This window comes from Dromiciops gliroides, chromosome 1 (assembly GCF_019393635.1).
Source record: "Dromiciops gliroides isolate mDroGli1 chromosome 1, mDroGli1.pri, whole genome shotgun sequence".
NCBI lineage: Eukaryota > Metazoa > Chordata > Mammalia > Microbiotheria > Microbiotheriidae > Dromiciops > Dromiciops gliroides.
In genome coordinates this window covers 433,001,135-433,018,926 of record NC_057861.1, presented here as the reverse complement: position 1 = coordinate 433,018,926, position 17,792 = coordinate 433,001,135, and the positions used below count along the sequence as shown (strand labels likewise).

Genomic DNA, 17,792 nt, shown 5'->3' with positions numbered 1-17,792 from the left:
GGGTTAAGTGACTTGCCCAGGGTCACACAGCTAGTAAGTGTCAAGTGTCTGAGGCTGGATTTGAACTCAGGTACTCCTGACGCCAGGGCCGGTGCTTTAACCACTGTGCCACCTAGCTGTCCACCATTAATTTATTTTTAATGTTGAACAAATGAGTGATTAAAAAAAGAAATCTATATATAAGAGAGTAAAATTTTAGAAGCCCAACTTAAAGATAATTAAGAAATCAGAATCTCTGGACTGGCCATTATTTGGAGTATTCGCAATATTACAAGTTGTGTTTATTGAAGTAGGCTACCCTGCTTATCTTCTTTTCTTTTCCTTTTCTTTTTCCCTTATTGTACAAAGGTAAAGAGCTTAATTGGAAAAGTACTTACTCCTGCAATCTGAACTTCATAATCACTGGAAATCTGGAGACAAATTTCTTCAGCTCTAGATTGACAAGCTTTTTCTACCACATCTTTCCACTGTGATTTCACTGTGGAGCGCCAAGCCTTCCAGATTTTCTTCTTCAATGTTTTTTGGTAGAGCTGGTCAGCTAACTTAGTTTCATAAATCTTAATGAAAGAAACACCAAAAGGGAAAGGAATCTCAAAGTCCATCGACAGTATGTGCGAAAAGTAGAATGTTGCTTTATGCATCTATATTAAAAATAATACTTCAGTACTTCATTGATGCAATCAAAAAATTTCATCACTTTTTGGCTAACTTAGTGATAAATATCTAAGCTAGTTAGGCCCAACCCCATATGACAAAGTCTATCATGAGGCTAATATCTGAAGCTTTGCTAAATTGGTAGAACCTGCAAGAATTTGTGCTCTGGTGGCACAGCCTCAGGGAACCAAGAGTTACCCTCTTGTTATGATAAAGCCTACTTTAAATGAGGAAAACCAAGTAATAATATAATTTAACATGTAGAGTTTACAAAGCTCTTTCCTCATTAACAACTTCTGAGGTCTACAGTACAAGTATTCTCACTCCCATTTTGTAAATAAGGATGCTGAGGACTGGAGATGTTAAGTTACTTGCTCTTTCTTAGTCACGCAAATAATAAGTGATAGGGTTGGAACATGAAGAAAAATTGCCTGATTCCCAATCCAGTGGATATTCTTTCCACTTATATCATGATGTTTAAGGGGGAAAAAACCAACCCACAAATCTATTTACCTCACTTGCTATCTCAGCATCAGACTTGCCTGATACTTCTTAAGTGAAAATGGTGTCAAAGGAATAGTAGAGAATGAGCCTAGAGATAAGAGCTAGCAGCAATATGTTTAGAATCAGTCAATTAGCAAGTATTTATGAAGCACCTACTGTTAGGTGCTAGGGAAGCAGCAAAAAAAAAAGTATTTGTCTTCAAGGAGCTTTTCATGGGTGACAACATATACACTAGAAGTATGTACAAAATGAATGCATCAATGCAAGATAACTTGGTAAAGGGAAAACACTAGCATCAGGGAGATCAGGAAAGGATTTATCACATAGGTAATGCTTGAGCTTTGATGGAAACTAGGAATTCTAAGAGGTAGAGGTAGGGAGAGAGGACATTCCAGGCACAGGAGACAGCCTGTATAAAGTTACAGAGCTGGAGCAGGAAGTAGTATGTGAGAAACAGTAGGGAGGCCAGTTTGGCTGGACTCTAGGATGCATGAAGGGGTGTGTTATATAATAAGGCTTGTAAGGCAGATTGTAGTCAGGTGTCCTACTTTCAATAAGTCAGGCTGTGAGGGACTTTAAATGCCAGTTAGAGGAGTATTTATTTGTCCCTTGAGGTAGCAGAAAGCCCATGGAGTTTATTGAGTAGTAGAGTAACATGGTCAGACCTATTCCTTAGGTGAAACACTGCGGCAGCTGGATGGAGCATCTATTGGAGAAGGGAGACACAATGCAAGGTACATAATTAAGATGTTATTGTGAAAGTCCAGGGAGGAGGTATTAAGGCTTGAACTGGGTTGAAAGCCTTGCAAGTAAAGATAAAGGCACAGATACAAGAGGTTTTGTGGAGGTAAAAATGATAAGACTTGGCAACTAACTAGATGTGTGATAAGAGTGTGGATAAACCAAAGATGTGAACTTGAGTACTGGAAAGATGATGGTGGCTTCAACGGAACAGAAAAGGCTGGAAGAGAGATAGATTAGGGGAGAAAGTGAGTCTTGTTTTCCTACAGGATATCTATTATGAACTAATGAATTCACCTCTACTCAACGTGACAATCAATATAGGCAACATCAATTTGACCAGGTGGTATCATTAGCATCAAAATGAACAGAAATGTAAGATATTTTTCCTCTAATAATATTTACTGTCTTTTGAATTAAGGCATGTGACCTGAAATTTCCTTGATGGAGGAACTTCAGTCAGGAAGCTATTTCTATCAATTTAGATCAAAATCTGGTCTGCAACTTAGAGGCTTAGAAAGGGGCACTGAGAGTTTAGTGATTTCCCAAGGTCACAAAGCATGATCATCATGAACATACCCTATTACAGCTACTGACGCCAATATCTCATGGCATTATACTTATGAGGAATTTCTTTCAATATATGAGAAAAGCATCCTTGAGGAATGAGGTATGCAAATGTCTTCAAAATGAGATCATTTAAATTTAATAACTCAGTTTTTCTCACAGTTATCAACAAAAGCATCAATAAATCACTCTACCCCCTTCCAAGTATAGACATTTATTGTAATGTGTTTTCACACATACCTCCTGTTTGGCCTTGAGGTGTTCAATCCGCCAGTGGAAGAATGTTTTCAATAAATCTATTTTTTCCTTTTGCTTGCTTGTTGCTTCAGTCAAGGTAGCAATTACCTATAAAAACAATGAACATGTTAACAATTTGTACTAAAGGAACTACTACTACATGAGTAATAAAGGAATCAGACTATTCTTATGGTGGACAATTTTGTGTTACTTATACACTCTATCGGGGCGGCTAGGTGACGCAGTGGATAAAGCACCGGCCCTGGATTCAGGAGTACCTGAGTTCAAATCTGGCCTCAGACACTTGACACTTACCAGCTGTGTGACCCTGGGCAAGTCACTTAACCCCATTGCCCCCCCCCCCAAATCCTCATGATTTATACACTCTACCATATACTTTCATTTTGATGATCCTTCCCCAAATCTTTGACTTTACTTTCCCAATCAATCAACTCTAGTGGTTTCCTATTGTCTCTAGGATAAAATATAAATTCTTCTGTTTAGTTTTTTTGTTTTAGTGAGGCAATTGGGGTTAAGTGACTTGCCCAGGGTCACACAGCTATTAAGTGTTAAGTGTCTGAGGCCGGATTTGAACTCAGGTCCTCCTGACCCCAGGGCCGATGCTCTATCCACTGCGCCACCTAAGCCGCCCCTTCTGTTTAGTTTTTAAAGGCCTAAATAACCTGGCCCCAACCTACCTTTCCTCTGAATACTATTCTTCCTCCCAAACTCTATGATTCAGCCAAATTAGCCTTTTCTCTGTCTCTGATATACCTTGCTCATGCTTCTTTGACTGTGCCCTGACCATCTTACCTATATGCATCTGATTTAGTTCCTTTCTGCCTCTGCTTCTGAGTTTCTCTTCCTTTAAGATGGAGCTCACGCATCATCTTCTTCAAGAAGCCTTTCCTAATCCCAACTGCTAATGCCCTCCTCTGAAATTACCTGGAATTTAACTACTTTGTATATGTTTGTATTTATTTATATTTATTATGCATGTTTTTTTGTTTGTTTGGTTTTTTTTGTGGGGCAATGAAGGTTAAGTGACTTGCCCAGGGTCACACAGCTAGTAAGTGTCAAGTATCTGAGGCAGGATTTGAACTCTGGTCCTCCTAAATCCAGGGCCAGTGCCTTATCCATTGCACCACCTAGCTGTCCCTATTATGCATGTTTATATACATACTTCTCTTCCTCATTATAATCAGAAGCTCCTTGTGAATAGGGATTTTTATTCTTTGTACTTGTTTCTTCAGTACCCAGCGTAGTAACTGGCACACAGGAGGTGCTTAATAAATAGCTGATTGATTGATCTGCTCATGTGTTGGAATTGTAGCCTTTTCCCCTTGTATTCCCATCATTCACTTTCTATCCCATTTGTTGGTAGCTACACCTCCAGGGCTGGACTTCCTCAGGCCCCTCTCAAATTGGCTAATTTAGGTCACCAGCCTTGGTTACTGCTCTTAGTATCTCAGGCTGGGGGGGGAGGGTGGGGAAGGGGAGGGAAGAAGTGCAAGGTCTCTGTAGCCAGAGGGGATCTCAATGTAGGCCCCAGGCATAAACCAGTATGTTGGATTGTCCTTGTTTCCGTGTCTCTGCCCTGAGCATAGAGGCTGGGTGGTAGGGTGAATGGGTGCTGAATTTAAGGATTAATGTTCTGATATTAACACATAAAGATTTCTACCATGGTTAGAGAACATTGCTTTACCAGTAGGTTTTATCTGAATTTTAAATTTGTAATGGGGGGAGGATTCAAGGGGAGGGGAGAGAAGTGTGAGGGGGAAGAAGAATATATGTAGAAGTGATTAATATCAAAGAAAAAGTCAAGAGGCAGCAATTTTAAAAATGGGAAAAAGAGTTGTATATAAATACATTATTTGTGAATTGAATATAAGTAAGTTTTTATTCTTCAATATATACTATGCTTTGGGAAAGAGATAGTGGGGAGGCATGACAAAAGGAATCCAAGGAATAGGAGAATTATTGTACCAAAAATGTTGGGAGACAAGTGTTACTCTAATTTCTAGAACTTATATCCCCTGAAACTGACATAAAAAGGCATTCCTCTCTACCCTTAAAGTCTGGGTACTCTACTGCCCAAATTCACTGGGAGTTCTGAGCTCCTAGAATCAAAACTGGTGGGAAATGAGAAATCTCTACCATTCCCTGCATATCCCTGGGGCTCAGGAGGCAATGCAGCAGGAAGTTAGAAGCTTCTGGATAAACGACTTCATGTTATTGTTGTCTGTTCAGTCATTTTTCAGTCATGTCTGACTCTTTGTGACCCCATTTGGGGTTTTCTTAGCAGACAACATAGTGGTTTGCTATTTCCTTCTCCAGCCCATTTTACAGATAAGGAAAGTGAGGCAAATAGGGTATAGTGACTTGCCCAGGATTCTATCCACACTGCCCCCAATGCTGTTACATTTCATTAAATACTAGTGCCAGCCAAGAACCAGCTAACAGTTCCTTCTTGACTACGTGGAGCCAGTGGCAAGGGTTCTATAGCACATGTCACATCAGCACATGTAAAAGATCTTGTAGCTAGATACATATTTCTCTTTGGAGTTTGGGGTCATTTAAAAAAAAATCAAAAATATTTCACAGACTTTGAAATTCAAAATTAAGTAAACAGGAAAAATTACCTCATCTTTTCTCCCAGCCGAAGTTTCATAAGACTTTTGCAGCTCAGTCAAGTCATCTATTTGGTTCTGCATTCTTCTTATTTGTGCTGCTTGTTTGTCCTTTTCTTTTTTCATTTCTGCTCTATGCCAATCAATAAAATTAAGTTTCCACTTACTTAGTTCAGCAAGAACATTTGTCTGAGGATCAAGAAAACTGACGATCAGTATACATAAATATTTAGAGCTTCTTAAATTATTATTATTATTTTGTGGGGCAATGAGGGTTAAGTGAGTTGCCCAGGGTCACACAGCTGCTAAGTGTCAAGTGTCTGAGATCACATTTGAACTCAGGTCCTCCTGAATCCAGGGCTGGTGCTTTATCCACTGTGCCACCTAGCTGTCCCCCTTCTTGAATTATTTTAGCACAGTCCATCTATTGATAAATCATATCTCTAAATAAATACATGAATGCAGATCCTATCCAACCTATTATTGTGGTTCAAGACAAAAGCTAGAGGTAAACCAAAAAACTCAGTCTTCTAATGGAAACAAGATTTGGCATTTTTCCTTTATCAACTATTATTTTTCCAAAATAGAATATAAACATGTAAAATCTACTAAATTACCAAAAACCATGCTAAAGAAATTAACTTATTCGGCTCCAAATATTAAACTTGAAATCTTTTTCCTTTTTAAATTTTAAAGATTCTGTTTAGTCTATGTGGAGTCCTATTTGATTAATGGTAGTAAATATCCATACTAAATGTAGAAAAAACGGAGCCTGAAGAACAAAATTTTTCATCAATTTCATTCAAATATTTACTGAACATATTTTATGCATAACAGTATTCTGTTACATTGTAGGAGTACAACCACCCAGAATAAAAGAGGTGATAAGCTATGTTGATAATAACTACAGTATATGAAAAATATACAATAATTCACATATGGGAAATTTAGATAATAACTAGTATGAGAAGCTCAGGAGAGATCGCTTTTGACTGGGATTATCAAAGAAGATTATTAATGGAGTTCGGTATGATTTTGACAGGCAGGTTAGTGGCTAAAAATGGCATCAATTAGGTTAAGAAAGGAGACAAGGATGAGTCATATGTGGGGTACAGTCAGTTGAGATTACTGTTTGTATGTAGGGAAGTGGTGGAATTAAAAATAAAGATTATTAGTTTTAGACTGTGTGGCTCCAAAGAATAATGAATAAGAACATACCAGAACTTATAGGGATCACAGTTTCTTCATGTATATAACTACTTAGCCTTAGTTATGTCTGGCGTTTCAGATATATTTCTTGAAATTAAAAAAATCATTTTCCAATTGTGTGTTTGATTATATAATGCATATTATATGTGCACATATAATCATTAACAAAAATACAAAGTTTGGGAAAAGTCATGCTTCCAGCATTCTTCTCACTTCAGTATTTATTTATTCTTTTGAACACCATAGACAGACATTCTATGTCATGCTGACAGCAGATTCCAATATATTAATTTTACTAGGTTTGTCAGGTTACTATAGACTATTTTTTTTTGTTTTTGTTGTTTTGGTAAGAATTAGAAATTAAGAGGATGAGTAAAACTTTACTTTGATGTAGGAGCTATTTCCATTTAGTCAGAAAGATGATAATTAACACTTTAAATGAGAGACTGTCAACTTAATTTGAGAGGCAGCATGGTGCAATGGGCAGAGTAATGGGATTTGTAATTAGGAAGACCTGGATTTAAATCCTACCTCAGAGGTCTACTAGTTGTGTCATACTGGGTGAGATACCCAGCCTATCTGAGCTTTTTTACAAGTTTCCACATCTATAAAATGAAGGGGTTGAACCCAATGGCCTCTAAGTTCTCTTGCAGCTCTCAAGATCCTATGATCTTTGATAATGCCTAGAGGCCCAAAATAGTGAATATTGCAATGAAAAGCTTTTTTGTTTTGTTTTGTTTTGGTGAGGCAATTGGGGTTAAGTGACTTTCCTAGAGTCACACAGCTAGTAAGTGTTAAGTGTCTGAGGCCGGATTTGAAGTCAGGTCCTCCTGAATCCAGGGCTGGTACTCTATCCACTGTGCCACCTAGCTGCCCCAATGAAAAGCATTTTTTAAAAAGTGACATGCCTTCCCTAAATTAGTACATGTTTAGCTTCTGTGCCACTGGAATAAAGCATGAGAGCCTGAACTGGATTCAATGCCACCCCTGATCTGTTAAGGCCAGTCAAAGAGTAATATGGTCCTGTGCTTCAAAGGTTCAGGAGGGCGCCCAAATAAGTCACCTACAAAGCTTCCAGGTACTGTAAATTCAATGAAATATGTTGGGACAGCCTAGAAACCACTTGAGGAAGTTAATCAGTCTATCTAGAAAGGTGAAACACAAAACCAGAATGATGAACAACAAATTAATTAGATTATATTTTCTATAAATACCATACCTTAAGACCTGAACACCAGAGATCAATTATGCTTTCTATCTTTCGAAGGTTTTCATCAGTTATACATGGTTCATTGAAAAATCTGTCATAAGGTTCTTCTTCCCTGGGACTAGAAGTTCCTGGTGAGGAAGAGTCATTTAAATGAGGTGAGCTGAAAAAGTCCATGATTGGATGACTGATCCTCTTTGGTGGAGCCAATGATGGTAAAGCTACAAATACAAACAGAAAATTCTTTATCAGTCAAGCAATGTTAAAAATACCCCAACTTGGGGCAGCTAGGTGGTGAAGTGGATAGAGCACTAGTCCTGGAGTCAGGAGTACCTGAGTTCAAATCCGGCCTCAGACACTTAACACTTACAAGCTGTGTGACCCTGGGCAAGTCACTTAACCCCGATTGCCTCACCAAAAAAAAAAAGAAAAAAGAAAAAGAAAAAGAAAAAGAAAAATACCCCAACTCTCAGTATTGACTTACATTGACAAGTCAGTTGTAGGATGCCATCCTACTATGAGTGAAAAACAGATGAAAAAAAGTACACATCCTCTCTCTCACCCCTACTTGGTCATTTTTTTTTCTTTCTGTTGTTGTCTACAAGAACTAGAAATGTATTGATCTTGCAGATCCAGGAAATGATCAACTCCCTCCTTCCACCCCAACAACGTTTAGTGAAAATGTGGACTAGTTTTGGCTGCTGGAGTCTTGAGTTCTTGGTAGGATTTCTCCTCTTCATCCTCTGCCACAGATGTTGGTTCAAAAGGTATTTAATCTTTATGGTAGCTTTTTTTTTTTTTTTTGGTGAATGTTCATTACTAGCATAGAGTAATTCCTAACAATTGATATTTCTTGTTCAAACTCTGTCAAATCCTCAAGAAAAGCCTGCGAACCATCAATCCATTCAACTGCTGCTTTCTTTAATATCTAGGTTTAATTTTTAGGGAGAATTTCAAAAATCAATAAAATCCAGTTCCCCCAAGAGCTCACATTTAGAAAGCTAATGACTAAGTTAATAATATTTAGAGATAAGTCTAAAAGCTGTAACAGCACCTTCTGGTCCCACCATTGCAAAATGAAAAGGATTAAGTGCCCTTCTGTAATTTTTCTGTTTTACTGGTTTCATGGCCCAAGAATTTATCACTTTTATTTCTTTTTCTTTTTGGTGAGGCAATTGGGGTTAAGTGACTTGCCTAGGGTCACACAGCTAGTAAGTGTTAAGTGTCTGAGGCCAGATCTGAACTCAGGTCCTCCTGACTCCAGGGCTGGTGCTCTATCCACTGCGCCATCTAGCTGCCCCGAATTTATCACTTTTACAGCCAGAAAAATGGTTAATAGCTAGCCCTTGGAAAACAAACATAGCCTGTCAATGGAAATAAATATTGCTTTAAATTTCTTTTAGATTAGTAGAAGTTCCTAACACTTTAGCTTTATATTTTGTTCCAAAACTTCAAAGCCATATCAAAGATGAGCTTTTGGGGGGCAGCTAGGTGGTGCAGTGGACAGAGTACAGGCCCTGGAATCAGGAGGACCCGAGTTAAAATCTGGCCTCAGACACTTGTGTGACCTTGGGCAAGTCACTTAACCCTCACTGCCCTGCCAAAAATCCCAAAACCAAAAAACCAACCCTCAAAAACCACATACACACACAAAAGAGATGGGCTTTTGTTGATTATCACATTAGAAATTATGCTTTTTTCATATATAATTGATCCAATAAGCATTAAGGGCATACTTTTCCTAAGACACTATGGTAGGCTCTGGGGATACAATAACAAAAAGGAAAAATAATACCTTCCCTCAAATGTATACTACTGAAGATTCACTGCTGCCTGTTCTATACAAACATGGCAGCTGATAAGGCATGAGGCCTTATTACTAGAGTCCTAAGAGCAAGATCAGAATCAATCACACTTTAGTGCCTTTCTCCATCATCTTGGGCCTAACCATCTGTGCAATAACTAAACCTTAACTAAGCCCTACTTGGATACAGAAATTATATACTGGGCTCTGCTTCTACTTTTTAGTGGCATGGTAGTAACACAACACATAACACATAAAACACACTTTTAGAGCATTTGCTGTTAGACATTGGAGAAAAGATCAAGAGAGAATGTCTATCTTTTTCCTGACACTAAGACAACCAAGCTGCTCATAATATTTTCAAGCCTACATGTCTTCCATACATTAGGAATGTGATTTGAAGCTCATAAAGTTTTAATTTCTACTTAATCACTCCATAGGTTAAGTGGTTCATTAAATACCCCATATTATACAATTAAGTAATATGTATTGTTGATGGTGTCTAAATCCCAAATAAGGATTTTTGGACAATCAGACTCCTATAGTCAGAGAAATGGAGATCAAGCTATTTAACTTCACCATGATTTAAGGCATAGGTACCCATAAATCAAGGGGGGAATATAGGGTAATAGGTATATTTGAAAATTTATTTTCTATTAGATTTTTAACCAGAATTAAAATTTGTATTTTCTACAAGAGAAAATGTGCTTAACGTCCTACTCTGATTCCTCATTGTGACAAGGAGATGACCATGGGTTCCTGAAGACTACAACAGGAAGAAATATGCTCTGGCAGCTTCCACCAAGTTTAAAAGGTTTTAAATACAATCTCAGTGATAAATTAAGTCTGCTATTGTCTCAGAACCAAAGAGCTAAGTTTATTGCCAGTATGTGGACTTCTAGGGGAAAAGCCTATGTAAGAAAAGTTAAACACATCTCTCAGTTCTGTGTGATCCCTTTCTGCAGTGATTTTAGGAGAATGTTGGAAAGTGGGGCAGAAAATGTTAATAATAACTTTAAATTTTTTTTTTTTTTACGGGGCAATGGGGTTAAGTGACTTGCCCAGGGCCACACAGCTAGTAAGTGTCAAGTATCTGAGGCCGGATTTGAACTCAGGAACTCCTGAATCCAGGGCCGGTACTCTATCCACTGCACCACCTAGCCGCCCCAATAATAACTTTTTAAAAGCTCATTTACAATGTCAACTGTTGGTGCTCTAAATCTTTATCTCATCAACTTAATGGACATCATTAAAAGAAATCATCAATATAATCCTTTTTTATGATAAAGGAAAAGAGAAGAAAAATTAAGTTGGATTACTTTTTTTTCTCTGCAACACATCCTTGTCTTCTCATGTCCATATTCTTCAAAAGAACTTCCACGGAAGATACAACAAATGTGTGCCTTCCTCAAAGTCCTCACATTTCGGGGCAGCTAGGTGGTTCAGTGGACAAAGCACTGGCCCTGGATTCAGGAGTACCTGAGTTCAAATCTGGCTTCAGACACTTGACACTAACTGTGTGACCCTGGGCAAGTCACTTAACCCTCCCTGTCCCACAAAGAAAAATAAAAGTCCTCACATTTCATGGGCACTAGTGCAACATTTTGTCAATCCACCTGTTATATCACACTTGTAACTATACTAGTGGCCTGTCTACTTTTCCAATTATATATTTCTTGGATGATATCTCTTAGGCTATTTCTTATGTGTTATGAATAACAGAAAATAAGATGAAGCCTACTTGTTCTTATACTACATCTTTCCACTCTCCTTTAGGTCTTCTCCAATTTTGATCTTTTTTGTCTTTTGATGCTTCAAGATACATAAATACACAACATCACTGGGACAACACTGGGATTAAAAAGATGAGCTTTTGTTTTAGAGAATAGCTTGGGTTAATTGTTGGGGTGAAGGTGCCAAAAATGCCAATATAATCTTAACCTGAACCATTAAACATATGGTACCCTGATCATGAAAAACAATAATCCTCTTCTGTTCTATGCTGTGCCTAGAATACTGCATGCATTTGTGTTGACATATGCTAAGAGGGACGTTGACAAAAGTGGAGTATAATCAGAGAACCACAATGGAGAAGTCTCTCTTACGGGTACATATCCTTCTGTATACACTTCTGGCATTCAGGACAACCATCAGATTATACACTTGACCTTTATTCTTTGGACTCAAGACCAGCTTACCTGAACTTTTTCTCACCTGCTAACATCTATTTTTCTAATGGGATTTTTCTCCTTTCTGGATCACTCTTAAATGGAATGCATTTTCACAGCTTTTGCCTTAATTTCCTGTTCTTGAAACACACACACACACACACACACACACACACACACACACACACACACACACACACACACACACACACACACTTTTTTTTCTTCCCAAATTTAGGAAGATTTTACTACTAGTAACTATAGGAAAATAAACAAGGGCAAAAACAACAAACATTTGCCTTAGGACCATGACTGAACTCAATTCAACACTACCATCTTTGTAAGGTTCTGTGCTGGGCACTGTGGAAAGACAAAATGACATAGCCCCTGTCCTCAAAGAGCTTACATTCTACTTGGGGCTAGATCAAGTACAATGGTACATAGAGAGAAATCTGAGGAGGGGGAGATGACTAACACCACTGTTCTTGTCTTGAGAAAAGACATCTTAGATATATTATCCATGCCTGACAGAATGACCAGGATGTTAAGGAATCTGGAACCCAAATCATATGAGGAACAGTTGACAGTTGGAGGACTTAGCTTAGAAAAGAGATCAAGAAGAACCAGGCTAGCTGTCATCAAATATTTGGAAGGCTGTCCTAATGGTAAGTAATTAAGGAGTTAGTTTGTCTTGTATTGATTCATAGGGCAGAATTAGGACAATGGACTACAGGTATACCTCATTTTACTATGCTTTGCAGAAACTGCATCTTTTGCAAATTGAAGGTTTGTGGCAACCCTCTATTGGCATTATTTTTCCAACAGCATGTGCTTACACTGTGTCTCTTGTGTCACATTTGGGTAATTTTCACAATATTACAAACGTTTCCATTATTATTGTTGTTGTTATTATTATTAATTATTATTGTCTCAGTGATATTGGATGTTACTATTGTGATTGTTTTAGGGCTACATGAATCTTACCCATAGAGGACAGTGAACTTAATTGATAAATATTGGGTTCATTGTTGGGGTGAGGGTGATAAAAATGCCAGTCACTGACTGACTGGCTATTCTCCTATCTCTCTCCCTTTCCTCAGGCCTCCCTATTCCCTAAGACACAACAATATTGAATTAGGCCTGTTAATAACCCTACAATGGCCTCTAAGTGTTCAAGTGAAAGGAAGAATCAATTGCTGTGGCAAACTTCATTGTTGTCTTCTTTTTAAAAACTTTCACAGTCATCCTAACCTTCAGCAACCACCATCCTGATCAGTTAGCAGCTATTCAACATCAGGGCAAGACCCTTCACCAGCAAAAAGATTGTGACCTGCTGAAGGCTTGCTGATGGTTAGCATTTTTTAGCAATGAAGTATTTTAAAATTAAGGTATGAACATTGTTTTTTTGTAAGGCATGATATTGAACACTTAATAGACTATAGTATACAGCGATCCACTGATCTTTGTGGGGCAATGAGGGTTAAGTGACTTGCCCAGGGTCACACAGCTAGTAAGTATCAAGTGTCTGAGGCCGGATTTGAACTCACATCCTCCTGAATCCAGGGCCGGTGCTTTATCTTCTGTACCACCTAGGTGCCCCTAGACTATAGTATAAACATAACTTTTATATGCACTGGGAAACCAAAAAATTCATATGACTCACTTTATTGTGATATTTATTTTATTGCGGTAGTCTGGAACCCAACCCGCAATATCTCCAAGATATGCCTGTAGGCCTGGGAAGCAGATTTCAATGCAACATAAGAAATCTCTGATGATTAGAGTTGGCTAAAAATGAAATAAGTTACCACCTGAAGTAAAGCATTACCTATCATTAGAAGCGTTCAAAGAAAGGCTGAATAGTCACAATCGTCTCTCAGAGTAATATTAATTCCTATACTGGATGGGATTTTGATGAGATGACTTGTAAAGTCCTTTTAGATGCTGATTCTATGGTTCTAAGTGATTTACACAGGCCACAATGACAACTCTGTCCCCCTTCTGACTCTTAAGAGCTCAGTGCTCTTTCTATTATACCAATCAATACACAATGTTTGTAAAATCCTAAAATCTTAAAAATAAGCCCTGAGGAGGCTGGGGGAGGAAGGAATGGGATACTATAATACTTTAGAAGGTAGAATTTTAATGTTCCATCAGCTTTTGATTTGTTAATTAAAAACTATTTCCAATGACCAAATTTTGTAACCAAAATTTTGTTTTAGTATTTACCCTCTTCAACTTTACTCTTAAGAAAATCAGGATGCCATGTGACATTATTTCACTTACTAGCTTAGTCTCCTTATAATACTACTTTAAATATGAAAAATATAATTTAAATAAGCTGGCAATAGACATTTCAAAATGCTACTAGTATTAAGTACAATAAATAAATATAAATAAATAAAATGGTAATGCTAAATCCAAAAGTAGTTGCATAAATTATTAATGAGAATACTTCTAATAAAGAAATCCTCAGAAAATTGTTTGAAATCACACATAGTGAAGTAAGCACAACTAGGAGAACAATATACAATGACCATAACAATGTAAATAAAAAGAGAAACATAAAAAATTAAGATTAAAAGAAATGACTGATACTGCTTCCAGAGAATTAACTGATAATGAAACATACTTTTCTCTTCTTTGTAGGACAGATGGGAGGAACTATGGGTGCAGAATGTTGTAAATAGGGTCAGGGTTATTGTGTTGATTTATTTGCTTAGCTATTTTTCTTTGTGATATGATTCCTTCTTGGGGGTATGAAAGGAGGATTGGGGAGAAAGAGAATATGAAGTATAGAAGAAAAAAATCCACAACTATCTTGAGATAAGCATACCTTCTGCTTTTGTAATACTTGGATTGTTGATTTCTATGATTCTCCTAGGTTCTCTTGTGTTCTCTTCCTGTGTTCTTCTGTGTTCTCTTCCTGCAGGGCCCTTTCCTGCTGTAAAGGAGGACAAATGTGATGCATATACAGCTGGGTCTTTATTAGTATGAATAATGAGTCCTCTGAAGTGGAAGCATGCATTAAAATTACACTATTTGAATTTATAATTATATAAAATACAATAATTGGTTCTAGCTCCCTGGAAATATACAGTGGGAATTTGAAAAATACAACCACTTAGGGGGCTCTGTTAATATTAAATGGGGACCAGATTTACATATTCTTGAATAAAATGCTCACACTATAAAACAATTTGATAATACTGTAATGATTGGAATAACGCCACCTGCTGGATACTTACTGTAGAGGAGTTCTGCCCATGAAGGGAAGGTCTTTGAGGGCAAGACCAGGACTCAGGAAGTGACGCGGGCTAGTGGGAGGAGGAAGGAAGAGACTGGCGCTCAGTCTCGCTCTCTCTTTCCTCTGGACGCTGGCAGAGGAGGGAGCTAGAAATGTGCTCTCCTTTTAATAGATAGAAATCTAGGCCTTTCTCTCTCTCTTTACCAAATTCTTATTCTCCTTAATAAATGCTTAAAAGTCTAACTTGCTAAAGCTTATAATTTATTGGCGACCACTCATTAGATATTTTAGACAGACTAGCTAGAATTTTAGCCCTTAACAGATGGCTGACCACGAAGAGGAAAGCTAACCCTCAGTCTTCTTCTGATCTGCTGGTTGGGTAAGAAATTTCCCCTCCCTCTCCCTTTAACTGCTAAGTACTGGTGTACTGGCTGTGTTTTTCCTTTGAATTTTTTCGAATGGACCTTTTAAACTCCCTAATTATCCTATTTTTGATTTTAGTCTGTTTAACCAGACAAATGGGAGATAAGATCATGTTAATGCTTTGTTTTTGTGGATTTTCTATTTTTCTTTTTCTTTTTGTTAAAAGAGCCAGCAACTTACTCACACAAGGAAATATCTCTCCCTCTCCCAACCATGCTTTTTCAGAGAAACCTGAAGAGATTCCTGCAGCTTTTCCCAATTCTAACACTAATTGTTGCTCTAATTTTGCATGCCTGGAGGCAATGACCCACCCTCTAGAAGCTTTTAATTCCCTAGCACCTGGAGGCAAAGTGGGGGAAGAGGAATCCAGGCCTGAGTTCAAAATCAAGTCTGATTCAAATTGTGCTGGTCCCTCCCCTCCTCTCCAGACCCCACCCTCTACTCCTCCTATGGCCAAGCCCATAGCTTCCCCTGCCTGGGAAGTCCAGAGATCTGATGCGCATGCTCAACTTTTTCTACCTGCATTTGCAGCTTCAGGCTCAGCCCTTTCCCAGCCTGGCTGTGCTTCTGAGACAACCTTAGAAAGCCCTTTAAATTCCAGATATGCTTGTTTTGTTCATAATTTTGCTAACCTGCTTTTGTCTTTAATTAGTAATCTTATAAAGCATTTGTATGGTGAAAAGGCTGACAGACAATATAGAGGGGTTAAAGAAGAAAAACTTAAGCCGAATAAGAATGACAATCAACATAGTTCAAGACTCTGCCTCTTTTGCCATGGAAGGGTATATATTTTACAGAAATGTAGAAGTAAGCAGCAAGGTATTGATATGAGTATTGGGGATTTTAGATATCGGAATCAAAGGTGTTCTGAATTCACTCAGAGTATTAATATCAGTTCAGAGGTTACATAGGATTTCTATGCTATCACATATACATTTTGAAATTAATGGTATGGGTTTATTTTCATAGAGATTTTCATGCTTTTGAGATTGTGTTTTATATTTAGTTTTTAAAACAAGGAGAATATTTGTAAAAGCTTTTTATAGTCATGCGATCAAGTTTATATTTTGTAATACTCGTTAATATTAAGTTCATATTCATTTAGATTTCCTTAGTTTGAATTTCACTGTATTTTATTGTTCCATGTGTATTTTCTTCTATTCATTCATCTATCTAATTTTGAAACATGGTTTTGATTTCATAATACAATGTTAATTCTAGGAGTATTGTGCTCCCATATTCTGAGTTGTTTGTTTTTGTTATTTTTTTTTCCTCAACTGATTATTTGATCAAACTCTTTAAAGCATTTCCCTGGCAAATTGGTTGCCATGGCAAGTGTAAATTGATTCTAGAAGTATTATTTTTGATAAGCATATTCCCAAAAAAAAAAAAAAGAGGGGAACATTTGTAAAAGTTTTCTTTTTTCAAAAAAAAAAAGTTCTTTGAGATTCTGTTGTGCTTTAACTTGTATTTAAGTATGTTCTGATTTTTCACAAAAGTAATTGTATACTAAGTAAAAAAAAAAGGGGTATTATTTGAAATTGTTGCATAATTATATATTGTGTTCTGAGTCAAGATGTATTCACATTTTTTGCAATCATTTATTATCCTCAATTTTTAAATCCATATGAGACTTGGATTATGGGAACTTATCATTTAAGACATTAATTGCCTTTATTCTGAGTTATCAGATGCCAGTTGGCCAAGATGCCATCCAATCACAAGAGGAATACATGCAAGAGCAGACACTGAACTGTCACATGAGGGGAGACATGCATGAAGTCAAGGTATGGCCGAGGGAACGGCTTTTGACAAATGTTGAGGTTGGATTCTCTTGGTTTAATATTTTATTTTATTTTTCCCCACAATATTGTACAGATGGCTGGAAGTATTCATCCCACCCATCTCACTTCTACACCTGGCTTCCATGCTCCCTCCTATATGCCTGATGCCATGGACATCTCAGTCCCATGCATCTGATTAAGTCTGACTCAGTTTCTTCCAATATGTTCGGTGGCATGGACATATATTCCATCCACCTATTTTAAGCCTGGCATACTGTATGGGCAGTACATATTGCTCAAGTGTGGGAATGCTCATATCCCATCATTTCTCTGTTCTTTTATGGTAACCCCCATAATTATCTCAGGTGTCATGATAAATACAGTGTTGAATTTGGCCTTGACACCTGTTACCAATTATATTAGATTTTTTAATTTCTCATAATGGCATGAGGATAATTAGGCAGATGATGCAAAAAGTGATGAAACAAAGATAAAAAAATTATTTTTAAAAATTAATATCGCAGCAATTGTCTTCTCAATTACTCTCCATAAGGGGGGACTATAATAATAATGTAATTTTAAAGAATGGTTCAATTTTTGTTTTATTGTATGTTTCA

At 37.4% G+C, this 17,792-nt stretch overlaps 1 protein-coding gene across 3 annotated transcripts in view; it reads right to left on the bottom strand.

The window, feature by feature from the left end:
* Positions 1-17,792, bottom strand: part of POC5 (POC5 centriolar protein) — a 70,063-nt gene that overhangs the window by 27,895 nt on the left and 24,376 nt on the right. Inside the window, exons 4-8 of one of the 3 annotated variants that reach the window (XM_043975410.1) lie at positions 14,558-14,665; positions 7,762-7,970; positions 5,346-5,522; positions 2,707-2,811; positions 378-557 (exon numbers count right to left, since the gene is read on the bottom strand). In XM_043975410.1, the coding sequence (XP_043831345.1) occupies positions 378-557; positions 2,707-2,811; positions 5,346-5,522; positions 7,762-7,970; positions 14,558-14,665 (779 nt within the window). The remainder of the gene's footprint in view (positions 1-377; positions 558-2,706; positions 2,812-5,345; positions 5,523-7,761; positions 7,971-14,557; positions 14,666-17,792) is intronic. The other 2 variants (XM_043975411.1, XM_043975412.1) reach the window with 2 other exon arrangements.